Source organism: Onychomys torridus, chromosome 5 (assembly GCF_903995425.1).
Source record: "Onychomys torridus chromosome 5, mOncTor1.1, whole genome shotgun sequence".
NCBI classification, from domain to species: Eukaryota; Metazoa; Chordata; class Mammalia; order Rodentia; family Cricetidae; genus Onychomys; species Onychomys torridus.
Genome location: NC_050447.1, coordinates 127,629,467 through 127,656,773, shown reverse-complemented (window position 1 = coordinate 127,656,773; position 27,307 = coordinate 127,629,467). Strand labels below are relative to the sequence as shown.

Below are 27,307 nucleotides of genomic sequence, written 5' to 3'. Positions count from 1 at the left end.
GTGTGGTGGGCCTGTCCTCTGCCTCCTGAGTGGCTGCGGATTAAAGGCGTGAGCCGCCGATGCCAACACCACCAGGTAGAGGGACTAATTTTTTTGGAGAGATTGGGTCAACAAAAGCTTCTCTTGGGTTTGTACAGGGGTCCCAAAATGTATCATGATGAAAAGTCTGGCATAAAGACTTCTAAGATGGGCTCCTAAGAGTGTGGAGCCAGTCAGTCCCTGTGTGTGGCCCCATTCTGTGTGAAGGTGGTTTGAGGTAAAAAACAAAAAAACAAAAAACAAAAAACCCTAGTGAACTTTTCTGACAGAATGGAAGACAAAAAAAATTCAAGGCCCTGAGGAGGCATGTGAACTCCCCTTCAAGAGTGGAGTTTGGGCTTCCTGACTGATCTGTGTGCTGGGAAAGAACAGGACTTCCAAGAGCAGAGTCTAGAGCGAGGTGTGACTGTCTTGAGGACAGAGGTGTTTTTGTTTGTTTGTTTGTTTGTTTTGTTTTTTTCTAGCAATCTCTGAGTGCCCTGACCTATAAGGGCTCTGTAAACACTGTACAAGGTGTGAGCAACCGGGAGACCAATCAGGTAGCGCAGACACAGATGCTTAAGGCCAGGCATCCTGCAGGGAAAATCCACTCAGAAGTCAAGTCTCCCGGCTTAGGTGCCAGGTTACATTGTCTAATGTTATGGGCTCAGGGTCTGTAAACACTGACTGACTAACTCCTCTGGGCTCTTGGATGCTCCACTGTTTATCAGGGATGGTAACATCCCCAGACAGGAAAAAGCCTGTAGAGTATTCAGGGAAAGGCAGGGGTGACTTGGGGCTCTGGCTTTATGGAGGAAGGGAAGTGGGGTTGCAGCAGAGTACCGTAGCTCAGGGGCTGAGCCTCCTGTAGGAAGGTGTGTGTGTGAGGAAGAATGTGGGAGTGATGGGCTGTGCGTGTGATGTCACGTGGGGAGGGTAAGAGGAGGGACAGCAGCGATGTGTGAGTGCCATGACAAAGCACAGGTATACTCCTGGGTGACATTACTGAAGAAGACAGGCAATGGCAAATTCAAGAAGAATCTAGTGCTGTACCATGGACATCCACAAGAATGGTTGGCCAGCTCCTGCTCTGTCTCTTAGCTGGGGCGATCCTCACTTCTACCTCCTTCAGCAGGGTGTCTATGGCTCTGTCGTGGAGTTGATGGACCTTGCCCGACACATGGCCTGCCCTGGGGTACAGGTGGCAGGAACTGTGACAATGTTGTTCTTTGGCCTAGGACTGGGCAGAATGCTAGAACACTGCTCTGTTGGGGTTAGTCAAAGGCCAAAGATGACGCCCTAGGCTTACCTCACCTATGCCACCCCTGGCCATGGCTGTCTCTGGGATACAGCAAGGAGACAGGGGCCCCAACAGGAGTGAGCCTCAGGAGTGAGGGTGAGAAACCCCAGCCAAGGAGCTATCTGGTGATGAGGCTGAAGGCTTACCGATGTCCTGGGGTCTGGGGAGAGAACCCCATCTTCCCCCTTCCCTCCTTGTCTCTCCAGAAGCCGCTTCCACACAACTCACCTGAACTGGACCCAGAGCCCCTGAGTGTAGTGCTCGCCGGAAGGCAGGTGGGCACAAGTGGACATCAGCAGAGGGATCTGTCCTTCACCAACCCTAGCCTGGACACCACAGACCTGTGACAGAGACCTTCATTCTTCAAGCACAATCTGTACTGCCTGCCTTCCCCTAAATATAATATATGGTCTTGCTTTACCCCCAACTTTCAATCATAGACAAGAGTTGGGGAAAGGTTTTATTACCAATGTATACTGTGACAGTAGCCAAAAACTGAGGCTAGAGGGAGAGGGACCAGGGCGCTGAGTGGTTACAAGGAACTTGTCGGGGCTCACAGCATTGTGGGGGGAAAGGTGGGGGAGGAGGAGGACCTTTAGAAGACAACCGTGGATGTCAAATGAGCTCTCCATCTTGTTCCCAATACCCAAGAGCAGTTGTCACCCAGACAGCCAGTGGCCTGAGACCTTCTAGGAGCCTTGCTATGACCTTCGGTCCTATCTAAGACCCTCTGACCTTTCCATAACTCTCCCCCCTCAGCTGAGCCCCAGGGCACCCTTTGGCCTCTGTGGGAACTGTGCATAGTGATTGGGTAGGGGAGAGGAAATAGGGTTAGGGAACTGGGCTAGGTGGGGGGAGACAGGAATGGGAGTAGGATTACCAACAGCATGCAAGAGACACCCTGGCCATGCGGCCAGCACCATGTGGAGACCCTTCACTGCTCAGAGACTCCCTGCCCCACCCCCAACCCCCCAGCCTCCCATTCAGAGTCTGCCTTTCTAGTGGCCTCACATCAATCCTGGCACACATGGAAGAACACCTAGAGATCTGCATGCAATCTTTCCCGGTTGTGGGGACCTGGGGAAGCCTCTAAGCACCAGTTCGGCCATTTCAGGAGCCTGCTTCAGCTCTAGGGTGGAGGGATGGGAGCAGGCACCTGTACTCTCCCAGTATTACCCGAGGGAGTGGAGCGGAAGGCTGTGAGGGCTACCGGGGTGGGGTTGTCAGGGATGGATGTGTAGGCTCACGGCCACAAAGGGAGTGGGTAAGTGGGTTTCGTCAGTGTTCAGGAAGGGAGGGACTGGAATGAAGCCCCTAAAAGCAGCGCACTCCTCGGAGGCCTGACGCACGCTGGGCTGGGGGTGGGGCATAACTTTCAAGGGCTTGATATCAAGAAGGGAGCCTGAGAAGGTTGGAAACCCGGGCCTACAAAATGTGGACCGATAACTCGGCGGTGGGATCACTCGGCAGTGGGACCCGCCCGCGAGCAGCACCGCGGCCGCCGCACACTCTGCAGCAGCGCGCGGAAGAGGCCGGGCGGACGCTTGGCGGCGCCCTCGGCAGGAGCGGTGCGCACGGAGCCTGCACGGCCTGGGCCCGCGCGAACGGCGGGCGGCGGCGCCGGCGCCCCTTGGCGGCCGTGCTCCTCGATCTGGCGCTCCAGATGCTTCTGGATGGCCATGCCTAGCACCTCCACTTCCATGGACGCACCGTACACCTCCCACGTCATGCCCTTCTCGTCCCAGCTCACTTCGCGCACCGGCTCCGCCGCCTCCTGGGGTGCCATGGCGGCCGCCAACACCGAGCCGGGCCGGACCCGCACCTCGGGGAAGACGGGCGGCGCGGCCGGCGGCGCTGCGGCCTGCGGAGTCATGGGGCCGGTGGCCACCGAGCGCGTCTCGGCGGCTCCCAGCGACACCTGCAGGCCCGCGTCCCGGCGTGACGGCGGCCTGGCCGAGGGGCTGGGTGCGCGCGGAGCCGCCTGGAAGCTGAAGGCCGGGCCGCCCGCGCCGTCCTGCGGAGACATGGGGCTCACCGCCACCGAGACGCAGGCCTGGGCGCCGGCCTGCGTACCCGCGTCCTCGCGGGGCGGTGGCGCTCCCGCGTCCCACGACGGCGCCTTGGTGAAGTTGTCGCGAGTCCGTGGCCCTGGCGGGGGCGCTGTGCTCTCCGCGTGGGGGCTCTTCTGAGCCGCAGCTGCCGCTAGGTCTTTCTGGCTGGTGCTGGCAGAGGGCTGTGGCTCTGGCGGGGCCCCACTGCTCCTGGCATCTCCCAGAGGCTGGGCTGAGCTGCAGGCTGTACCATCTGATTGCCTGAAAGAGGACTTGGCCTTCTCCAGAGACAGAGGGGTAGTCTCTGCTTTTCTAGGAGATGGAGATGCGGAGTCAGCTTTCCCCAGGGACACAGGCTCCACAGATGCAGTGGGGTCGACTTTTCCTGAGGGATCCGTCTTCCCAGACACCTGTGGCTGCTCTTTTTGCAAAGACGGAGCCTCCACCTTCCCTGGGGATGTGGCATCCGGAAGCTGGGTTACCACCTTGACCCCAGACTTGGGCTCAGCATTCCCTGAGTCCCTGGTGGAGTTCACAGGATTCCTCTTTTCTGGAGCCTTAACCTCTGGAATGTCTTCTGCTCTTTCCGAGGCCATGAGATCCACCTTCCCTGGGGACACCAAAGCTAGTTTTCCTGAAGCCATTGGGACCACTTTTCCTAAAGTCTTGGAGCCCACTTCTTCAGAGGGAACAGTTTCTGCCTTTCCCTGGCTTGCAGAGCCCACCTTGCTGAAAGAGAGGGGATCAGCCTTCTCTGAGGCTGTGGGACTTGCCTTTTCCAAGGACCGTGGGCCTCCTTTCCCCTCCGTCACTGCCTCAGCTTTTGTGGCAGACAGGGACCCCCATGTCCCCAGAGATTTGGCATCTCCTGAACTTGAAGATGGGGGGTCTGTCTTTCCTGAAGACTCGGGATTCCCTTTTTGAGATGTTTTTATGTTTCCTATGACAGATGTGTGATCCACTCTTCTAGAGGACTTCAGGTCTTCTCTTCCTAAGGACGGGGTTTCTGTCTTTATCAATGACACACGTTCTGCCTGCCCAGAAGACAAGAGTTGTGGTTTCACTGGGGACACAAGTTCCACATTTCTTAAGGAAACTGGGTCCACACTGCCTGAAGGTCCTGTACTGTTCACAGATGTAGGATCTGTCTTGGCTGGTTGTCCAGCAGATACTGTTTCTGTCATTCTCACAGACACAGGCCCACCCTCTCCTGAGGACGGTGGGTCTATCTTTCCAAGAAACCGAGAAGGGTCCTCTTTTGCTGAGGACAATGTTTCTGTATTTCCCACAGCTGCAGGGTCCACTGTCCCCAGGCACACAGGATTCACCTTTTTGGTCCCAGGAGCCACTGTTCCTGAGGACACAAGTTCCGTGCTTGATGATCCTGGAGGTAGCTTTCCCGAGAACCCAGGATCTGTCTGTTTTGAGGTTGCAGGATCTGCTTTTTCTGGGACTTCCATATCTTTTTTCCCCAAAGACATAAGATCTCCCTTTCCTGTAGATCCAGGCTGCTCTTTTCTGGAATGTGTGGGGTCCTCCTTTCTGGGATCCACTTTGCCTGAGGATACAGGCTCTCCTTTTCTTAAAGACCCAGGATCTTCCCCTCCTGGAGATGCTGTATCTACCTTGCTGGAACACATTGGATCTACTCTTCCCAAGGACCCAGAATCCTCCTTTCTTGGAGCTGTACAATCCATCCATCCAACAGTCCCAGGCTCCCCCTTTCCACAGATTGTAGGCTCTGCCTTTCCTGTCAACATGGACTCTTCCTTCCTCAAGGCCCCAGCCTCTTCTTTTCCTATGGAAGTAGAATCTGCCTGCTTCAAGGAGTTAGAATCCATCTTTTCCAGAAATACAAGATTTCTGTTCTCTGGGGTTTTAGGAGCAGCTTCTGCTGAGGACACGGGTTCTGGCTTTCCAAACAAAGTCGTTTCAGAGGCTCCTGAGATCAAGGCTCCATGTACTCTCACTGTCTCTGGGCGAGGGTTGCAGGTAGGAGAGGGGCAGGCTACAGGCCTCTCAGAGCAGGAGGCCCCTTCCCCAGCCCCACTGGAACTGCTGTGTCTGGAGTCCATGTCTAGGCTTTGGTCAAGGGTATGCCGTGGGGATGCAGGGATAACCTTTGGGGAAGAGCAGCAGTCCCTCATGACCCGGCCTCCAGTGCCCAGGCTCCCATCCTGTGGGGGAGCAGAAGGGTCTTGGGGGGCTGGAGTCCTTCTGAAGCAGCGGGAGCCAGGCTGGATCTTCAGTACTGACCATCTACCCTCACAGCCATGTTTGAGCTCAAGACAGCTGTCTGCTTCTGAAACAAAGAGAACAGACTCACTCACCACCACAACCAGCCCCAGTTGCAGCAGCTGCCTCAGTGCATCCTGGTCTTTCCGGATCATCCTGCCACAGAGCCCTGCTTAGACCCAAGGGTCATTGACCTCCCCTGGGAGTTTCTTCTTCTCCTTCCCCTGCCCACCCTCCCAGACAGCCCCACTCACGTATTCAGCTCGTTAAGTGTCAGGGCTGACCCATTGGGGAAGACAAAGTAGGCATCCAGGTAGGACTGGACTTGGGCTCTGGAAGAGACACATAAACAGCCCAGAAACACCACAAGCCTCTCCAACAACTGTTGCTTTCCTCAGCCCGGCCACTATTCCTGGGGACACTCACCGAGCCGTGGAGTCTATGTTCTGTATCGTCACAACATAGACAGTGGTCCTGGTCGCCTGGACAAGAGCCCTACAAAAGATGCAGGTATCACAGATGTGTGGAGTGCGGCTGTGGCCAGTGGAATCAGGAGTCAGGGGGAGGGAAGGGTGTGTCCACTAAAGAACTGAGACCCCTCGGCACATACTAGAAATGGAAATCCTTTCTCCTGGGACCCTTGTTCTTCTCCAGTGCATGACTTTTACAACTGGACACAGTAGTCCTGTCATGCCCCACGCAGCCTTTGACTGCACATGGGCTTGGTGGGGTACAGGCGCAGGATCGAAGACAGGGACAAGTTGAAGTATGGGTCAGGGATGGGGTAGTTCCCCAGGACTAGCCCCTTCTTGTGCTTCCCAGACCTACGCCTTAATCTCCTCCACGTTGGCACCCACATCCTCCTTGTTGGTGGAGAACTGTAGCCTCACACGGTAACTCTGGTCCACAGTGAAGAGCTGGGATAGAAGGAGGTGTGAAGAGGAGACATCAGAAACATAGGACAACTACAAGATCATCGACAGCACGTGTGTCCCAGAACACACATCCACTGTTACAGCACACGTGCTGTGTTCACCTGCAACCCAGATTCAGACACCACAAAGGGACATACAAAAAAAGGAAAAAAAAAAAAAAAAAAAGATTCCAGCTCTTACTTTGAAGAGGCCATCACAATGAAAGTTTCATGAGATTTTATCCTGGAATTTTCTACCTATAAATAACCCCATGACACGTACATGGTTTCCCTTGGCCACACACTCAGAATCCTGGCGCTCGTGCTGTCCCTGTCCCTACGTGCCTTTGCTCACTCGGTCCCTCTTAGGCATCTCTCCTCATCACTCCATGTCACTGTCTGTGTGGTGGTCCATGTGGACGTCTCACACATCCTCACTCCTGACTTTCTCCCCGCCAGGTGTTCTCATGTGCCGTCCTGTGTCTGCAGGAACATCCCCAGAAGGGGACCTGCTGGCTAAAACTCTGTGTGTCTTGTAAACATATGTAGAGATTGACAAATACTCTTCCTAATAGATTACAACTGATTTCATTTCCTAACAAGACTAAGGAGAGTCTGGGTCTAGAAGGAGCACCACTAGATGTTAGAAGGACCATTGGGTCTTTCACATGACTAATATGTACTGAGACTTTACTTTCCATGTGCATGCCAGTTGTTCTGGACTCTGATCTGTGGATGAGAACAATGAAGTCCCATCATTTAGAAGTGAGGTCAGGGAGAATTGTGGGGGGGGGGTGGTTTATGATTTTTTTTTTTTTTTTTTTTTTTAGATCAGGTCTTGCTATATAGCTCAAGCTGGCCTCAAATTCAAAAAATGGAATTACAGATCCATCTCATAGTGACAGGTATTCTGGATAAAAATTCAATAAAACATGCCTTTAATCTCAGAATTTAGGGGACAGAGGCAACTGGATCTCTGTGAATTCAAGGCCAGCCTTGTCTATATAGTGGCTCTAATCCATCTAGAGCTACATAGTAAGACCCTGTCTTAAAATAACAAAATATAGGCTGGGCAGTGGTGGCACATGCCTTTAATCCCAGCATTTAGGAGGCAGAGGCAGGGAAATCCCTGAGTTCAAGGCCAACATTGTCTACAAAGTGAGTTTCAGGACAGCAAGTACTAAACAGAGAAACTCTGTCTTGAAAAAAAAAATATATATATATATAAACAAAAAAGAAAAGAAGAACATGGGACTAGCTGAGGACACCAGGCAGGAGGCAGGGAATGGCACTCACATTCAGAGTGATCTGGGTTTCCAGTGCAGGACCCACAGTTGGCTGGTCCTGAGCCTGAATTGTCACCTGGTATGTGCCTTGGAGAGTGGAATCAAGGTTGGTCACCAGCCTGTGAGAGAAGGCAAGACACAGCTTTATTCTGTAACCCAATCTGGGTCCTTATAGCCCTCCGGAAACCTACCCATACACCTTCCAGGATGGAGACACTGCCTGAAGCAGTACTCCCCACCCCACCCAACCCATCCAGGTATCCTTCACCACATTACACGATGTTGCCAGTGTACAGATCAGCTTCCACTGAGAGGGTAATCCGGAAGACCTGGACAGGGTTGGAGGCCCCATTGTTGGAGACAAAATCTGATTTCAGGATGGAGAACTGGATGATCCCATTGTACTGTGAGTCCTCATCTCTGGCCTGTTAGCAAGAGTGGATGTCTGGAGTAAGACTAGCCTCTCCATTCCCACCATGATCAGAAGCCTCGCAAAACTTTTATTTTTATTTTTTTAAATAGGGTCTCACTATGTAGTCCTGGCCATCCTGTAGCTCACTATTTAAGCCAGAATAGCCTTGAACTTTCTGTGACCCTCCTGCCTGGACTACAGAAGTCTACACCACACCTAGCTAGATTTTTAAAAGACGAAGTTCACTGTACATCCACATTTGCCCAAGTGCCTTCTCCTGCGCCCCAATATAACAGATCACCACCCAAAGTCTTCCTATACTAAAACCTGCCTCACACTCCTCTATACAACTGCCAAGCACAGACACACCCACTCATAAACAGCCACACTCAGTTTAAGAGTACCTACAGTGTGCATCCTCCCATTAAAGCCCTCATTCCAGGGCTGATTAATGTGAGCCTACATTCCCTAGTGGACCAAAAGTGAACAAGAAGGAGGGACAAACACTCTAATGCCTTTAAAAAGAATATAACAGAGAGCTGGGCGTGGTGGCATACACCTTTAATCCCACCACTTGGAAGGCAGAAGCAGACAAGTCCCTGTGAGTTCAAGACCAGCCTGACCTACAAAGTGAGTTCCAGGACAGCCAAGGCTGTTACACAGAGGAACCCTGTCTCAAAAGAAACACACACACACACACACACACACACACACACACAGACAGAGAGAGAGAGAGAGAGAGAGAGAGAGAGAGAGAGAGAGAGAGAATGTGATGGGTACACAGGGCTTCATGCTCAAGGTAAACAGCTGGGCTTCAGGTTGCAAAATGGACTTATTTTTTAAAAGAACCAGTTTGGCCAAGAAGAGAATTCAGTCAGTAAAGTGCTTTCCTTGCAGGCACAAGGCTTGACCTGCATCTGTATACCAGAACCCACATAAAAAGACCAGGTACAGTGGGTTGTGCTTGTAATCCCAGCACTGGGGAGGTGAGGACAGGTGGATCCCTGGGTCCTGTCAACCTAATAGGCAAGCTCCAGGCTACTGAGAGATCCTGTCTCAAAAAAAAAAAAAAAAAAAAAAGGATAGCTCCTAAAGAACAATGCCCTTCATTGTTTTTAGCACACACACACTATCCACACCACATACATGCATATGTGCATATACACAGATATGTACACACACACACACACACACACACACACACACACATATATATATATATATATATATATATATATATATATATATATATATACATGCATACACACACATTCACCATACACACAGGAGCATGTGCACCCACCCCCACATGAACATATGTGTACCTGTGCATACACACACACACATACAAAAGAAAACAATTCAAAACCATGACTAAATTGGGACATTGGCATACAGTAGGCTGAGGATTGAAAATTAACTGTGTTAAGTCTTGAAAGAACCTAGAAAGGAAAAATTGCTGTCCCCAGGAGAGGTTCTGTCCTGAGGACACCCTCAGCTCTGCATGGGAAAGGCCAGGCCTTTCCAAGCCTGGGGCATACCATTCATGTAGTGCTAGCCAAGAGCCACCAGGCTCCTGTCAGAGGAAAACTGAGCTGGACGTGGTGGCTCACGCCTTTAATCCCAGCACCACAGAAGCAGAGGTAGGCAGATTTGAGGAAAGCCTGGTCTACATAGTGAGTTCAGAAGAGCCAAGGCTACAAAGTCAGACCCTCTCTCAAAACATGCACGAAAGAAGCTTAATCCCAGAGAAGCAAGACAGCTTCCGGCCCCAGGGCCTCACCCCACAGGGCCTAGCCACCCTCCAGTCACACACCCACATCCATGACCATAACAAATTGAAAGCATTGCTATAATTGTGCTCAGGAAGCTATTAAAGTAGAAGAAACCCTTTTAATTTACAATTGGCTATGGGTTCTCGGTCACACTCAAGAATTCTGGCATCATCAGGAGATCTAGCCTACAAGTGGTATTTCTGGTCATGAAATTTTTATGAATGCTAAATTGAACAATTAGCAGACTGGGAGCACATTGACTGGGCAAGCGCTGCTACAGTCTCACCTTGTGTTAGCGGGTTCTGAGCCATCACATCTAAGGTTAAAACATCTTAGGGGCAGGCGAAAGGCTGGAAGTTCTGTCCCCTGGAGCTGCTGTGACAGCAGCAGCTGGAGCTCAGGACTCACCTGGACAGAAGCCACCAGCTGGTTGGGTAACACAAGCTCTGGAATGATCACTACAAATAAAAGCAGGAAGAAGTCAGCATGGCTGGGACAGTGCCGCCTGGCCCAGCACTGCCCGCAAACTGAGTCCACACCACAAGCCCATGCCCAATCCCTCTGCAAAAATGATCCCATTGCAGCTGTTCCTGAGGATGGAGTTGGCAAGGCATCCATCTCTCACAGAACATATGGGGAAATCAAGGCTCGGAGAGGAAAGGCCTGCCTTAAAGCCAGCAGGCAGATGATCCAGAGCTGGAATGAAACTAGGTGTCCCTTCTAGCTACAAGCTGAGGCAGAGGTGAGCTGGACCCCTCTGTGGCCTAGAGAAGGTTTACAGGGGTGGGAGACGGAGGGTATCTAAGGGTAATCCCATGTTACGAGGTGTGTGTAGATACACCGGGGTGAAGATGGGTTGCTTTACTCATTCACCAAAGGTCTGGTTGTCAGGCAGAAAATAGGGAGCATTGTCGTTCTTGTCCTCGATGATGATGGGGAGGTTTCCTGAGGAGATGAGATCATGTGGGTCAAAGCTCTGAGCAAACTCCTCACCATAAGAGCCTGGGCCTCATCAGGCCTTCAGCAGTTTCCACCCCTGTTTTTCCTGCCCTGTGCTCAGCTTGGCTCCTCGCCCTCATGTGTCCCCACAGCCTCCTCTAGATTTCCTGTCTGTTAGTGTTGTTCCCACCTACTAATGATGAACAGCTGGTCAGAGATATGTAAGAGTGGCGGTCCAGGAGTGGGCCTGGGTCTGCCCCAGTTGACCAGGGCATTTTATGCATGGATGGGTGTCACCCAGTAGCACACATGGCTGGCATGAGGGCTCCATTCTCAACACAGCTGAAAGTGTGTGTGTAAATATTATGTACGTCTGTCTATATTGATATATGTATGATGTATTCTTTTATGTCAATTGGTCTTTTTAAACACTCACTCTGAGTCAGAAGTAGAGACCTACAACTATAAATCTCAGCACTTGAGAGACTGAGACAGGAGAATTATAAATTTGAGGCCAGCCTGGGCTACAGAGTGAGACCCTACCCACTCTGTTCCTTGGCTTCCTCATCTTTAGATTGGCTGGGCATCACTAGCTCAGGAGTTGTGCAGGAATAAAATGAGCAAATACTTTAAGGTGCCTGGCAGTTCTGGGCTGTGCTCTCTGTCAGCACGGCCCTCGTGCCTGTGTGGAGGTGGATGAGGACTCGGCTAGCCCTATCTCCTTTGTCCTGTTTCACAAACAACAGCCTTCCTTGGTGCTTCTAGGCACCCCACTCAACACTGCATGCATGCTCTCACACTCTCCATGGCCCGCCCCTTGGCCGATCCCCACTGGACAGATGGAGCAAAGAAGATTAGAGAGGACATGGCCAGTGACACAATTGACAAGGTCTGATGTCCACAGCCCTGAAGGCTCTCTCACCACTGCTGCTGTATGCCTCAAAGCGAGGATCGGTGGTGAGGTCATGAGCCCGCACAACCAGCGTCACCAGGTGACAAGCCTCGTAGTCGATGGCCTCACTCTGATTGATGTACACCGAGCCGTTGGCAAGCACAGAGAACCAGCCGTGGCACACGCTGCCCACGTCAACGCTATCCTTGGTGCAGGTGACATTCACTAGTTCTACTACCAGCACGGAATCAGTATCCACATCCTGGGCGATCACCTGAGCCACCAGGCCATGCTGGGAACCATTCTCAGCCACAGCGATGCTCTGGAGTGAGGCTGCATCCAGGGTAGGTGGCTCATCATTCACATCCACCACAACTACAGTGACATTTGCTGTGGAATTGAGGCCCTGGGGGCCTGGGTTCTCAGCAGTCACTGTCAGATTGAAGAATTTCTGTGCTTCGTAATCCAGGCTCACATCAGGGAGCAGCCAGAGGGACCCCTCGGCCCACCCTTGACCCAGCACGTTGCCCTGGATCATAAAGTTGCTGACACCAGTCCCGGACAGGCTGAAGCTGATGCGGTTGTTGGCCTCTGTCTGGTCAGCATCCCAGGCCTTCACTGTGCCCACAAACTCGCCTATGTACAAAGGACAGAGCTTGGAGGACCAACTGTGCCAGCCACAGGCACTCCAGACTGGTCCTACAATGGAGCCGTTAGCATGGGCTTTACTATTTGGTGTCAGAGATGGGATGTAAACAGTCTCTGCTTTAGTATATCCTTCTCCAAGTGCTGCCTTGCCAAAGGATAACACCAGCAGAATTATCCTGCATATACCCAAGGTGCTAGGATACATATTCCCCTGTCATCTGCACAGCTAGCCCATGGCCCAGCTCCCTGGGCCCAAACCAGCCCAGAGGGTACATACCTGGATCCCTCTCCATCACAAAGAATTCATAGGAGGACTGGTTGAATACAGGTAGGTTGTCATTGATGTCCTAAAGGGAGAGGCAGGTCTAAGTCTTAGGGACCTAGCAGCCCCAGGAGCTATTTACCCCAGGAGCCATCAGAGAAGCCAATACTATCTCTACATAGATAGAGCCATCAAGTCTGCACCCCTCAGACAGCACTGACGGGTTCCAGATGTGCAGACAGCCTTCCAGAGAAGGCCAGGAAGTAGTACTGCTTCTGTTTGTCTGACCTCACCCAGAACTACTCTAGTTCCACTTTCCAGAACTGTTCCTGGGCCCTGTCTGTGTCCCCATCTGGCTTAGCCTGAGGCCCCATTCCTCAGGCCTGTGACACCAGCTCTGGGTTCAGTCTGAACTGGAATCTGGTGCCCTGGACACCTGATGCTTTCTGACCTTGCCTACCATGCCCAGCTGGAGCCCTGTCTTCCGTGTGCTCCCCAGGGTTGTTATGGGAGACGCCCTGGATGCTCCAGCCCCTCCCAGTATGCTGGCATACGAGCACCCCTTGGCGGTCAGTTTTCTCTGTATAACCATAGAATGGGGACTTGGGAACAGAACTCTAGCCCTTCAGTAAGGTGTGTCTTTCCTCTCTTCTTCCCTCACCCTCCCCTTCCTTTCCTCTATGCCCCCTCCTCTTTCCTCCTCTCCTTCCTTTTCCTTTATCTTTTCCTAAGATGGAATTCTCATCATGTAACCCATCTCCTGAGCTTGTGAAATCCTCCTCAGAAGTGCAGAAGGGGCCTCTGCTCGCTGAGGCACATGGTCTGATGGGGACTCCTCAGATATGCATCTCGCCCAAGGCTGCTGAATTCTCGTGGTCATCCTGACTCACGCAGGAGTGGCTAAGACATCCACTCTGAGTTCATTCCTGCTCTGCCTCTTCTGTGGCTTTGGCTTCTTTGGGCTTCAGTGTCCTCATCTGAAAACAGGGTAACCTCTGACACAGCCAGAGTATGAAGCTCACAGGGGCCAAGGGTCCCCTCTAATCCAGTAAGTGCAATTCTTCATTTTTCCTTTAGTGTTCTACCTTGTTCCTAGGATGCGGACAAAGTCCTAAGTCTACTTCAGTGTCACCCTTATCTGTGAGGTCACAAGGTCTGCTGTGTAGCCCAGGATAGACTAGACTCTCAATTACCCTGCCCGAGTCTCTCAGGTATTGAGGATGTAGGTGTGCACCACCATGCTTGGCGCCCCCCCCCCCCCGCCCCGCTTTCTTAATAAAATGGTTGTGACCGTCTCTATCTGGTGGTGTGTTACCATCCCTATCTCGTAGTGTACAGGAGACACAGTTGGAACCAGCTTCACTTGCCCTTGGCCTTCGCTTGGTATCAGTTAGGAGGGTTCCCTTGAGCGCCTTCCCTGGGCAACACCCTCTTCAGAGCACCTCCATTCTTTCACGCTGATTTCATCCCTAGTCTTTCTGATGTAAGGACTAGGATTGCGAAGGTCTGCCCGGCCAACCTCAACCTCTCATCAACTTGTGTGACTTGTGCTAGAGCCAGGGAGCTAGGCTGCATGACAGCACCTTGCCTTACCTCCACCATGATGGTGACATTGACCTCAGTGCTGAGGGGAGGCATGCCACAATCAGCCACACGCACAGTTAGCACAATGCGGCCCTCCAACGCAGGGTCAATGGCCTCTCGGTCCAGGGGCTCCAGATTCCTGAGGAGCCCTGTGTTGGGGTCTATGGAGAAGTTGTGGCTATAGTTCCCAGGCAGCAGGCTGAAGAGCAGGCGGCTATTGTTAGTGTCTGGCTGGTCGTCATCATAAGCCTGCGAACATAGTTGGCCTCAGGTATGCAGGCCTCGGGCCCAGCCCCCACCTGCAGCACTGGTCTGAGCAGCCATTGGCTGGAACCAGGAGGAGACAGGCCATGACCTCCTGCTGAGATGTGGGGCACAGCCAGCAGAGGCTGTCAGGCCAGGCCTTGAGTTTGTCCATCCCCCAGATAACTGCTTCTTGCATCTTGCAAATCTAGGCCTGAGCTAGACCCTGGAAAGAGACCTGAAGTGGAGGTTCCCATAAGCTGATGCTACAGAGAGGGCTGTGGGGGAGTATATGCAGGGAATCTTGTGATTTTCCCATGTTACTACAACATGCTCTTTCTGTTCCTCTGTCTCTCTGTCTTTCTATTCACACACACACACACACACACACACACACACAGTGGGCTGTTTGTTTGTTTGTTTGTTTAGGTTTTTCGAGACAGGGTTTCTCTGTAGTTTTGGAGCCTGTCCTGGACTAGCTTTGTAGACCAGGCTGGCCTCGAATTCACAGAGATCCGCCTGCCTCTGCCTCCCGAGTGCTGGGATTACAGGCGTGCGCCACAACCACCCGGCTAAAAAGATTTTTTATTTTATATGTTTGAGTGTTTTGCCTGGGTGTATATAAGTATAGCATTTGTGCACAATGCCTACAGAAGCCAAGAGAGGACATCAGATCCCCTGGAATTGGAGTTATAGACAGCTGTGAGCCATCTTGTGGGTGCTGATAATCAAATCTGGGTCCTCTCCAAGATCAGACAATGATCTTAACTGCTGAGCCATCCCTCCAGCTCCCCACTCAGCTTTTTTTTTTTTTTTTTTTGAAACAGGGTCTCACTATGTAGCCCTGGCTGGCCTGGAATTCACAGAGATTTGCCTGCCTCTGCCTTTCAAAAGTGAAATCAAAGGTATGCATCACCACATCTGGCTACACATCTGGCTGTACTTTTTAACAGCTCATTCTTCATACAAAGGGTGTACATGTGTGCACAAATGCATTCTTGTCTTGCCAGGGCCCCAAACATGCTGGATCACAATGGAATGGGCCTGCACAAAGAATGCATGTTCTTTTATGCCCCAGCCTTGACCTGGGGCCTTCCACCTGACTCCCAATCATGCTGTTACCCCTGCAGCTCCCTACAGCCCTGCTACCTTTGACAGCACAGATAACACTATCAGTAAAGGTCTGCGACTTGCTTAGTGGAAGCCCCAGGAACAAGAGTCAGAGCAGGTTCGCCTCTGAGCGCTGGGGTTCAACAGAGGACTCAGCAGGTGTTGAGATGGAGGCTATTCCTTGTCTGTGCGCCCTGCTCACCCCACATCATTGCCTTTGCTTTACTTCTGTTGGGTCTTGCTCAGTAAATGGGCCCTTCATAAGCAGCCAGAGACGGCTCTCCCAAAGGCACAACCCACCTGTCTCCACAAAGGGCCTCTGTACTTAGTCTGTTAATTCACCAAGTACTCCTCTGCATCCCTAAGGGTGCTGTAGTTCTGACAAATCAGGAATGTTTCTCCCATGAGGCTCTTAAGGACCAGAGCCAGAAGGAGCAAGTGCACTGGGATCTGGACTACAGCCCGACCCCACTATTGACTGGCTGTCACAGAAAGGCTTGACCTTGGAGCATCTGCAGAGAGCCTCAGCCCCTGAACGATGGAGATGCCTTCTGAGCATCTATCTCTTCTCACAAGGTGGCCATGTGGGTCATCCGAAAGGAGAGTGCTCAGTGTCAGACCATGCAGGGCAGAGGGCTTCCCATGTGTCTCTGGAGCCATGAGTGGGTTTTTACCATATAATCCTGGGAGCTTGGCCACTGAGCTCGTCTATTTCAGCTTTGGCTGTTAGGCGGCTCAGAACTGAACCTGTAGCCTACTCCCAGGGGCTGTGTTCTTTGGGTTCTGGGTGTTAATCTACCTTTGGACCCTTTAATAATACCACCCATTTTTTGTTATTTGTTCTCTGTTTGGATCTTGGGTTTTCTTTCTGTTTTTCTCAAAACAGGCTTTGTCTACAGAGCCCTGTCTATCTTAGAACTCGTTCTGTAGACCAGGCTGGCCTCAAACTCAGAGATGCCTCTGCCTCCTGGGTGCTGGGGTATGCACCACCATGCTTTGCTTGGATCTTATTTTTTATGTAAGCCACATCAAACCTTTTGGGAATGAGGGGAATGTGTGATTTGTTTGTGAGGTCTATTCCACACCAGGCCTCTGTAGAGTGCCTTAGACCCATTATCTCATGCCCTGTTGACCCTGTGAATAAGGACTACTACTCTTAATTTTCTAAGAGGAAAAAGACACCCAGAGAGACTGAGTAACTTCCTCAGAGACACTCAGTAGAGCTCAGGCTTCATACAGGGCCAGCATGGCTCCCTCCCCCACCTCCCCACCAGGCCCAAGGTGGCCCTCACCTGGATGGTCACAGAGACATTGCCATCCTCCTCTGGCACAAAGACGGTGTAGGAGCCTCGGACCACAGGGGCATTGTCATTAATGTCCAGCAGAGTGATCTGTAATGTGGTGGTAGTAGACTGGTTCCCTCCGTCAGTGGCCTGCAGTGTGAGGTAGTGCACAGCCTGCTTCTCCCGGTCCAGCAGTGTGCCATTTTTCACTGTCACATTTCCTGAGTTCGCATCTACCTCAAACAGGTCTTCTCTGCTCGGAGTGACCAGATTTAGCCAGTAAAATGACAGGACACGCACTCACATTTGCATTTCAGACAAATGATAACACAGACTTCAGTGAATCTTGTGTGGCATTCCCAACATACTTGTGACTGTGGATTGGTCACATTGAGTGCCCGCAAGCCTACAGGGTTGGACACTTGGTCCGCAGAGTTAGGAGGTGCAGGGGCCTCTGAGAGGTGGGGCCTTTGGGGAAGTTGTCCCTGGCCTCTTCCCTTCTGGTTTCTTATCTTGTCATGTGATCTCTCCATCTCACACAGGGTCCCACCATGTGATTCAATAGACTATGAAGTCCTCACATGGTCCAGTGCATGGAACCCCATGCTTCTGAGCCTCTGGAATGAAATAAACCTTTCTCTATATAAAATACCCTGCCTCAAGTATTTTATTATAGTCATAGAAAACTAACCACTTTTTTACATTGTTTTTCTGGAATGGACGCAACTGAGCACTTTGTACTTCTGCAGACTACCCTGCTCTACCACTCTAGCCCCATGAAGAAGAGCTCCCCTGCGCACCTTAGGAGCTTACCCATTTCCTCGAAGCAGACTGTAGGTGATACGACCCCATTCCCCCTTATCTTCGTCTGTAGCCTGTGAGGTAGAGACAGCAGGACACTGGAGACAGGGCCATTTGTGATACCACACAACTCATTTGACAAGATATTGTGCATCCTAACTCCAGAGGCTCACAACACATCTGCTTTCACACAACCACACTCCACACACTCAGATACAGTCATACATGCATGCATGGTTTCAGGGATCCAGTGACATTGAAAGAAACAAAGTCTGGGACAGTCTCAGATTGGTCCTTTTCAGCATCTGCCTCCCAGCATGGTCCCTCCAGTATCACTCACCTTGATACTGCTGGTGACCACAAAACCTGTTGGACTGTGCTCTGGCACAGTGAGTTCATACAGGCTCTGAGAAAACGTGGGCCTGTGATCATTAATGTCTCTAAGGTGGATGGTCACATTGGCAACAGAGTAATTCCTGCTGACTGAGTCAGTGGCCACAACCTGAGGACAGAAGAGCGAGCAGCAATGTTGGGGCCTGGCTACCCATGCCCTCTGTATCCCACAGCATCTTGGCAAACCATACCTGCACCAACATCACTGTCTTCTTCTCGTAGTCCACCATCTCTGAGTTTCTCACCACCACCTGCACACTGACATACCCTGCCGCTCGCTCTGGGGACACGTGGAAGGCTTCAGCATCTAGGCCTTCCAGAGACAGCAAGAAGGTACCATTGTCGCCCTGTAAAGGAGGGTGGTATAGTAGGGATTGACCCCTGTGACTGCCTATCCAATCTCCAAGCTCAGGCCTTCTGCAGAAGCCCTGTCCTGTGAGAAGCACAGAGGGAGGCAGAAAACACTAAGACAACAGCCCAGGCTCAGGATGCGGGGCTGGCTGTCCAGCTCAGCAATGCAGCCTCAGCAGTTGAGGACTGCCTTCAGCACTATGGGTCTCCAGGGCTGAAGAGATAAGCCACACTCACCCACTCCCATAATATTCCTATTAGCCTTCCTTACCAGGCATCACTCACCACCCACACCCATCCCAGCCTGTTCCCTCAACACTGCCCTTCAGTACTAGCTACCGGCTGGGCACGCCCACCCGCCTCGTGTCACCCCCTGGCACCCTCCACTCAACTCCACGTCCCCCAATCCCATCAAACCACGACCTCACCCATCACTCAGTACCACCTCTGTGGCGGATCACTCAGCTCACCCTAAACATACCAGCCACCTTTCCCTCATTCTCCCTACCTTCCCAAACCACAGGCTACCCAGAGCACCAGCATCATAGCCACTCACTGTTGCCTAGCACCTAATATCAGACTCCATTCCACACTGCTTCTGCTCAGCACCACCCAGTGAGTGTTCCCCTGAACACTGCCAAATAGTACACAACAACCTCCACTTTGCACAACTCACAGATTGGTGCCACCATCATTACCACCATATTTCTACCTTCATTCCCCATGGCTCCACTCATCATTCGGCCATGCGCTCTGTAATCCACCGCCCATCTCAACTCCAGTCATCACCCACTCGCTTTCCCTGCTTGCCCCCTCCTTCACTACTCCCTCCTCCTCAGCCTGGACCTCCTCTCCATCAGTGTTCCTCCTTGTGTGCACCTGCCTGGTCTGGGTCATAGGCCACCATGGTCAGGTCATCGATGGGGATTCGGGCAGAGGTATGCTCATCCACGTAGCCTGTGAAGGTGACTTGGGCCTCTTGGGGGCTAAAGGTGCAGGCTGGGAGACTGCAGTTGTAAAATTCTGGCTTGTGGTCATTCACATCCGTCACTCTTATTGTGACCCACATGCTCGCCTTGGCCTCTTGCCCGTAGATGTTAGGATTCTTCTCAGTGGCCTGAGGTACAAAACAGAAGCCAGAGGGCAGAGACCGGTGCTCAGAGAGTGAGCTCTCAGGTCAAGGGTCAGAGAAGAGGGGTCGCACTCACCGTGACCTGTATCTGCACTTCTCCATTATCGTCAAGCAGCTGCTCTCTGTCCAGGGGGCCGCTGACTGTGATGACCCCATCTTCCCCGATGCTGAACCAGCCGGCCCTTGTGGAGTCTGATGGGGGGACACTTGCAGCAGCTATTCCAGGGACTCTGACCACCCCACCCTTACCCAAGCACTCTCTGCGGAACACCCCCATCTCACTGGAGATGCTGTAGGTCACATGGTCATCAATGCCTTTGTCACCATCCACCGCCTCCACCTTCAGCACCGAGGTTCCCTGGGAGGAGGCTTGATGAGTGCATTTGACCCTTTGCTTAGACACTCGCCACTACCCAGCACCCCACCACCCCCAGCACATACCAAGGCCGCATCCTCAGCCACGGAGGCTGAGTAAAACTCCCTGACAAACTGGGGGTCCAGGTCTGGCTCATCAACCACTGAGATGGACAAGAAGACCGGCTGGGAGCATTGGAAGGTTTCTTCGTTATTCCACCAGCCGCCTGAATCCTGAGGGTGAGAGAGAGGTCTTCTGTGAGTCAGGGCCCCAACTCTGAGCCCCCAGCGCTGCCCGAACCCCACTTACACAAGCCTTCAGCTCCAGCTGGTAGAAGGCACTTTTATTGTTGTAGCTGAGGTTGTCACTCAACACAATGGAGCCATTGTCCAAGATGTGAAAAAGATTCTTGCTGTCTTCGGTGCTGGGGATGACCTACGACAGAGGATACCTGGGTAAGGCCCACTCTGGACACCACCGCCCCTCACTCTTCACAAACCCTACTCTGAGAGACATAGGATCAAATCTTGACTCTACCGTCAGCCAGAAATGCAAATGTTTCCAAGCCATGTAATTTCTGAGGCCTGGTTTCTCCCCTTGGCTGCTCTAATTGCTTCGGTGGGTTGGAAGTACGTTTGTATTTGGTGTTCAAGAAGTGGTGGGATCACTAGCAAATCTGCTGTCACAAAACACGTGTGCTTTGATTGTCCGGGTGAGCGCGGGCAAGACCCAGGCCCTCTCTGGGCTTTGATCTATCCTAGAGGCTGTGAGTGCATTAGTTTGCAAGAGGCCTTGACCATGCTGGTGAAGGGGGTGGGAGCAAGGACTGGGCTTCCTTCAGCAAGCTGGCAAAGTGAGACTTCCCTGTGGTGGGCAGGGGGTAGGGAAGAAAGCAGAGTGTAGTCAGAGAAAGGCTGGGGAAACAGAGCTATGATTGCCTTGAAGATGCTGCCCCCTGGTGGACATAAGGCACAGTGAGGCCGGCTCCCACCTGGGTCCCCCCCAGGGACTCTCACACTCACCTTCTCTATGGAGTACTTCACTAAACCTCCTAGCCCAGTGTCCGGGTCCGTAGCCAGCACGGAGAACACCACAGAGCCAACTGGCAGGGTCTGTAAAAAGGGACTTTTCACCTGTGTGTCCGTCCCATCCCAAGCCTGGGCGAAGCCTTCAGGAGAGGCATCAGACAAGTTAAGATGGGACAGGCAGTTGGGTGGCTGGTGGTGCACGCCTCTAATCCCAGCACTTAAGAGGCAGAAGCAAGTGGATCTCTGAGTTCAAGGCCAGCCTGGTCTACAGAGCAAGTTCCAAGACAGCCAGGGCTACACAGAGAAAACCTGTCTCCAAAAACAAAAACAAACAAAAAGACAGGGCGGGTGCCAGGACCCCTTCTCCCAAATAACCCTGCCTAGAAATTCCTTCCCTTTACACAGCCTCATACCCCAGAGCTGGTTTATACTCTCTCAAGACCATCGTGAAAGAACATTCAAGAATCCAGCTTAACTGAGCCATCCCACTGCTCAGCATCCCGAGGGCTCCCTATAGCCCACACCCTGAGTCATACTTCCTCAGTCTTGGCTTCTGAAACTTCCTCATTCTTTCCAGAATATGGTCCAAACAATTTTGGTGGCCCTCAGAAGTCAGGCAGCTGCCGTCTCTGCCCCTCCATCCCCAGCCCCTCCCTCCTCAGCCTCTGACGCTAGCCACATCACTGTATGAGGACCTTTGCACGTCCTCAACCTGGAACACCGCTTCCCTGGAGATCCCTGGCAGGCTCCTTGCTTTCCAGGTCTCTGTTGGGAAGTCAGCTACTCAGAGAAGCCGGAAGCAGCCCTTGCATAGGTCCTTCCTTCCGCTCTTCCCATCTTGTCATCTTTATAGTCTCTCATCTCTGAACCATCCCTTGCAGTTGATTTTTCTGATATCACTTGTGCTCTAGACTGTGAGACCTGGAGCATCACACCCAGAGGAGTCTTGATCACAAGGTGGTATGAGGACCCAGGACAGTGCCGAGAACATGGGTGCTGGGTAGGGCCTATACGGCGGATCTTATGCCTGATCCCATTTCAAAGGTTTTCCCAACCACATGGTCTTGGTGATTCGGAGACAACCCTTTGTTAGTCAAGTGCAGCACTAGGGAACCTCCAGTTGAAACAGTTAAAGTGAGGTACCTCTGGCTGAGGAAAGAGCCACAGCACAGACCGGCCATTTCAGACACAGGATGAACACATGGCCCAAAGTGAGTGGATGAAAGCCAGGTCTGTGCATGCTGGAAACAGAGAAATGGCCAGTCTTTCTGCTGGAGCCGCAGAAGTGAACAGACGTTAGCTTGGAGCCAGAGCCGCTGGCTCTGCACCTCAGGATGGAGACAGCAAGCGAAGCAGAGAGGACAGGCAGAGGGTGACATCAGCTGGCTCCAGCTGTGCCTAAATCAGAGTACCTCCAGCTTTTCAGATGCATGAGAAAAGCAGTCCCCTCTGCTTCCTGCTCCTACTGAAACAATCCTGATCTGGGGTCCTTGCTTGCAGACTATGGCCCTATCATTCACAGCCTCGCACCTCCCCCAGACAGATGCTTCCCATGCCCTGTCCCACAAAGACTGGAGATACCTCGCTGATGCTGGTGGAGAACACAGAATTCTGGAAAACAGGCGCGTTGTCATTTCTGTCCTCCACAAACACCTGCATTTCCTTCCGCACCTGCAGATGAGAGAGCCCGGGTGAGGACAGAAAATGTGGTTTAAGATGCCAGAAGAGGGTTTGGGGATTTAGCTCAGTGGTAGAGCACTTGCCTAGCAAGCGCAAGGCCCTGGGTTCGGTCCTCAACTCTGGGGTGGGGGTGGGGGGAAGATGCCAGAAGAGTTTCAGGAACACTATGCAGAATTCTGCCACCTCTCTTCTAGGTGATTCCCCTTTCTCCATCCTCCCCTCCCTCCTTCATGTACATGCACACATGTGCACTTGTGTGTGTGTGTGTGTGTGTGTGTGTGTGTGTGTGTGTGTGTGTTCTACATTAGTTGAATGTGAAGGTGCAGGTGTTCAATTTTTTTTTTTTTTTTTTTTTTTTTTTTTTGAGCTGAGGATCGAACCCAGGGCCTTGCGCTTGCTAGGCAAGCACTCTACCACTGAGCTAAATCTCCAACCTGCGTTCAATTTTTAAAATCTAAATTGTCCTTGTTCTGTAACAGGGGCACCACGTGGTGTAGTGGGTTTTTGTTTGTTTTTTGGTTTTGGTTTTGTTTGTTGTTGTTGTTGTTGTTTTTGTTTTGTTTTGTTTTGTTTTGTTTTGGCATAGCATGAACTGTGAACAACCTGAATTCCCATTGGAGGGGATCAGCTAAAGGACCCTGAGGTGTTCCCATGCGAGAAACAGACATTACAGATGGATGGAAGTCCCTGCCTCATGCATGTGATGTTCTGTGAAACCTTGTGACTGCCAGCAAGATGTCCATCACAAGATGCAGCCCTTGGCACTGAGCCAGAACTGAGCCAACACATCTCTCCTCTCTTCACTGACCTTTACTTAGACACAGCCTCACCTAGCCTAGGCTGGCCTCAGATACACTATGTAGCCAAAAATGGACTTGAACTCTGGATCCTCCTGCCTCCACCTCCCAAGCACTAAGATTACAGACATGCACAAGAAGGAGGAGGAGGAGGAGGAGGAGGAGGAAGAGAAGAGCTGGGGGTGTCACTCAGTGAAAGAAAGAGGAAAGGGGCATATAGAGATTTGGAGACAACATCATGCTAGTCATTGGGTAGATGCAGTGACTTTAAGACAATAGAAACAGAGGCTGGAAATAAAGTTCAGTGGTTAAGACCACTCTGTTGCTCTTCTAGAGAACTGGCATCAGTTCCCAGCACCCACATGGTGGTGCTCCAGTTCCAGAGGATCCAATGCCCTCTTCTGGCCTCTGCAGGCATCAAGCGTGCACATGGTGCACAGGCATACATGCAAACAAAGCATTCAATCACATAGAATAAAAATAAATCACTTTTAAATCAGTATTTATATTAATGTAATCCAACACTAATTTTATATACAAAATCCTTATATAGTTAATAAATGTCAAACTCTTGGTCCTGTTGTATGACAAAGTAAACACATAATTTTGAAAGCAATCAGCACTGAAGTATTATCAGCTGAGGCACTCTCTGCTTGCCTGAAATAGACACATGATCAGAAGTGGACACTTGGGCCCCTGTTTGTCCCACCCCCAATCACCCACCCCTCTCTCCTTTCAACTCACTGGATTGTTGTGATGGTCATATACAGAGATGTTGATCTTGAAGGAATAGAGTGTCTGAAGCAGCAGAGAGAAAAGTCCCCTGTTAGTGTGAGATCCCAGCCATGCTCCCAGGACTCTGGCTCCAGGAGCCACCCTGCCCACTCCCTCTCTCCAGGCTTTCCCAACCCCACCACTCTTTACCTCATAGTCCAAAGGGCTGGCCAGCTTCACTTCCCCAGTGTCTGGGGTGACAGAGAAGAAGTAGGCATAGGAACCACTAATCCCATAGGTCAGAGTATCATTATCACTGTCTGTAGCCACCAACCAGAAGGCCACGCCATCTGCAGATGAACAGGACTGTCCCAGGTCCATGGCCACCTCTGTTAGGGTGGTCTGGTCCAGCTGCCCACAGGGCAGAGATACAAATAGGACTTGAAATCTGGGATTCTGATCCCCCAATCACCGTCCAGCCTCCCTTCCTGCCTCTGGACTTCAGTGAGACTAGAAATGTCCGTGCAGTGTTCTGTGGAGGAAACACTCTTGATTGTAAGGCACACTGCCCATTTAATGACTGCTTTTTAATTTTGTTTCTTTTTGAGAAAAAAAAAAGAAGTGTATTAAATGACCCTCCCCATGATAAGAAAGACATTTTCCAGTTAGGAGATGCTAAGATGCAGAAAGACGTGGTTCTGGTGCCTGAGGAAACACAGGAGGCAAGCCAGTGGGAACCTTGTCTGAAGTGCTCTGTCCTCAAGCTGGTGAAGAGTCATGACTGAGGTCCTGTGTCCCTCACAACCTCAGAATCAACCAATCACAAATGGGCTAGGACCCTCCTCAGCCACCCAAATCAGTGAGTACTCAGGTCTCGTGCAAAGTGATGGAGCATTTGGGTAGAATCCAAGCCTGTCTCCCCTGACTTCAATCCCCTCTAGATAACGGTAACACCAAGTATGGCAGAAGGAGTTGGTTTATAAACTAAGGCCAAGAACAAAAGCTACTACACTTTCCCCCAAGTATTTTAGCCCATGGAGGCTGAACCTGCGATGTGAAACTGCAGATGCGGAGGGCTGACCGTGCATACGATCATTCAGGGGCTATTCCTCAGACATGGGCAGGGAGCCTGAGCCTATGTGACAACCTTGGGATAAATGCTCTGCTGTGGGATGTCTTTCTGGATGCTGTGAATGTGTGTTGCTGTGATTGGTTAATAAAAAAAGCTGCTCTGGCCTATGGCAAGTCAGGAAATTCAAAGAGCAAGACAGGAAGAAGAAAGGCAGGGGCAGAGCAGACGCCAGCAGTGCCAGGAGAAGAGAGACCTGAAAATACCGGTAAGCCACACCACGTGGCAACTTATAGACTAATAGAAATGGGTCAAGTTATAAGAGCTAGCTAGCAAGAAGCCTGCCATAGGCCATGCAGTTGGTAATTCACATATGCCTCCAAATGATAATTTGATAAGTGGCTGCAGGCCACAGGGCGGGGCGGGACTGGAGAAACCATCAGGCTACAAAGCTCCGCTCTGCCCTAACACAGGGGCCATTACTCACCCAATGGTAAGTCCTCTGGCAGAGTCACAAACGACATATTGCCCTCGAATACCGGTGGCCTGTTGGCTGTCACTGTAGGGACACACAGCAGGGGAGATCTGTACACCCTGAAGCCCACCATCAGCTGGTCTTTTGAATGCCTACCCTTATCCTTACAGCCAACTTTCGGCCCAGCCTACCCACCTTGACCAAGACTCCCCTATAGCCCTCCTAGGGCCTGTCTAGGGTGGGCCATTCAAGCTGGGCATTGACTAGTGAGGACTGGACCCCACAAGGTCCTGCTAGGGATCCCCAATTTAACACCGCTCTTGTAGAGGAGGGAGGCACTCACCAGACAGCATGGAAGCAGTAAGCAGTGCACAGAGCAGCCACAGCCAGGCCATCGTGGAGGAACCTAAGAAAAGAGGGGTCAGGGAAAAGTGCCTGGGCACAGCCCTCCCTCCTGCTAAAGTCCACTTGCCAGGGTCTGACCCTGAGCTATCAGTGGCCTTCACTCTTTAGCTCACCATGGCCTCTACCACCCTCTGTCCATCTTCCACAGGGAACTGGGGGGGGGGGGTAGGAAAGATGCTTGAACCTCCACTAAACCCCAGAATTCAGCACCCACTGAGTGTTGGGCACTGTTCTAAGTGCCTTGGGTGTGTGGTAGCCTTGTGTCTGTAATCATGGGGCACCTGTTAATTACTGGGCTGAGCTGGGTGGTGGGGCACACCTTTAATCCCAGCACTTGGGAGGCAGAGGCAGGCGGATCTCTGTGAGTTCGAGGCCCACCTGGGCTACAGAGTGAGTTCCAGGAAAGGCACAAAGCTACACAGAGAAACCCTGTCTCAAAACAAAACAAAAAAGAAAAAATAATTACTGGGCTGAGTCAGTGGCATGCCTAAGGCTACACAGGAAGCAGTGACCAGACTTGATTTGAACACAGATCTTTTGACTCTGGAATTCACCTCCACCACCACTCTACCTCCCCTGTCTCACACACAATGGCACCGTCCAGAATCAAGGGCTCAGAGGGCCAGGTGGGTGGAGAGAGGGGGAGGCAGGGGGAGAAAGGCGACTTGGCCATGAGTCACATAGCTGACGTCTTCTGTCACACACTCAGGGCAACACTCCTTCCTGTCTCTGCTCTAGACCTGTCACATCCAATTGTTGCTCCTCCATTCCACTCCACTGTGTCACATGGGCCACATTCCCCTCCCGTGTTCAATGCCATCAGCCTCCTGAGGATTCCCTCCAACGAAAGCCCACTCCCTGCTCTCAAGCAGTCTCACTGTACCTTTGCTTACAGCCCTGTGATGGTTCCTGGTTATCAGAGTATAAAGTCCATATCAGAGCTTCCAAGATTCCCAGTGACTCCCCGCCTCGTGGCTAACAGTCCCCCATGCCATGCTGCCCTACCAACCCTTCCCACGCCTCCATCGCTCTTGCATACCACCCTGCCCTCTGCATAGGAAGCTCCTGCTTTCCAAGCCACTTGCCTGCTGCTCTACAGGGTGTTTTCTATCCACACACCTCAGTGCTTTCCAGAAGGAAATGACTCCTCTTCCCA

The 27,307-nt window shown here is 51.8% G+C and overlaps 3 protein-coding genes across 3 annotated transcripts in view; 1 reads left to right on the top strand and 2 right to left on the bottom strand.

Annotated features, from left to right (window-relative positions):
• LOC118584688 (cadherin-related family member 2-like) overlaps positions 1-1,666 on the top strand; it is a 5,922-nt gene extending 4,256 nt beyond the window's left edge. The window contains exon 6 of the mRNA XM_036188930.1: positions 1,525-1,666. Coding sequence (XP_036044823.1) covers positions 1,525-1,665 — 141 coding nt within the window. The 3' untranslated portion in view covers position 1,666. The remainder of the gene's footprint in view (positions 1-1,524) is intronic.
• A 94-nt stretch (positions 1,667-1,760) lies between these two features.
• Positions 1,761-5,666, bottom strand: Gprin1 (G protein regulated inducer of neurite outgrowth 1). The gene is given in 2 exon segments (XM_036188705.1): positions 1,761-5,555; positions 5,557-5,666. Coding segments are annotated over 2 exon segments (2,850 nt in total). The 5' UTR covers positions 5,629-5,666; the 3' UTR covers positions 1,761-2,777.
• LOC118584687 (cadherin-related family member 2-like) lies at positions 5,629-26,141 on the bottom strand. Its single transcript, XM_036188929.1, has 27 exons — positions 26,090-26,141; positions 25,759-25,830; positions 24,413-24,552; positions 24,233-24,286; positions 22,593-22,682; positions 21,006-21,095; positions 20,293-20,418; positions 20,070-20,216; positions 19,911-19,986; positions 19,705-19,820; positions 19,380-19,613; positions 18,337-18,492; positions 18,093-18,254; positions 17,765-17,826; positions 16,961-17,204; positions 14,325-14,564; positions 12,747-12,816; positions 11,852-12,457; positions 10,864-10,935; positions 10,399-10,448; positions 8,080-8,228; positions 7,814-7,922; positions 6,433-6,521; positions 6,031-6,099; positions 5,859-5,936; positions 5,696-5,760; positions 5,629-5,633 (listed from the first exon to the last, which is right to left on the bottom strand). The coding sequence occupies exons 1-27, from the start codon at positions 26,139-26,141 to the stop codon at positions 5,629-5,631; spliced, it is 3,423 nt and encodes a 1,140-aa protein (XP_036044822.1).
• Positions 26,142-27,307: the final 1,166 nt, after the last annotated feature.

Excerpts from the sequence above, each read along its gene's own strand:
- LOC118584687 (XM_036188929.1), bottom strand. The coding sequence starts at position 26,141 with ATGGCCTGGCTGTGGCTGCTCTGTGCACTGCTTACTGCTTCCATGCTG. Across the intron at positions 24,287-24,412 it reads CCAGCCCTTTGGACTATGAG|ACACTCTATTCCTTCAAGAT; the intron begins GTAAAGAGTGGT and ends CTGCTGCTTCAG. Across the intron at positions 17,205-17,764 it reads AGTCTGCTTCGAGGAAATGG|AGAAGACCTGTTTGAGGTAG; the intron begins GTAAGCTCCTAA and ends CACTCCGAGCAG.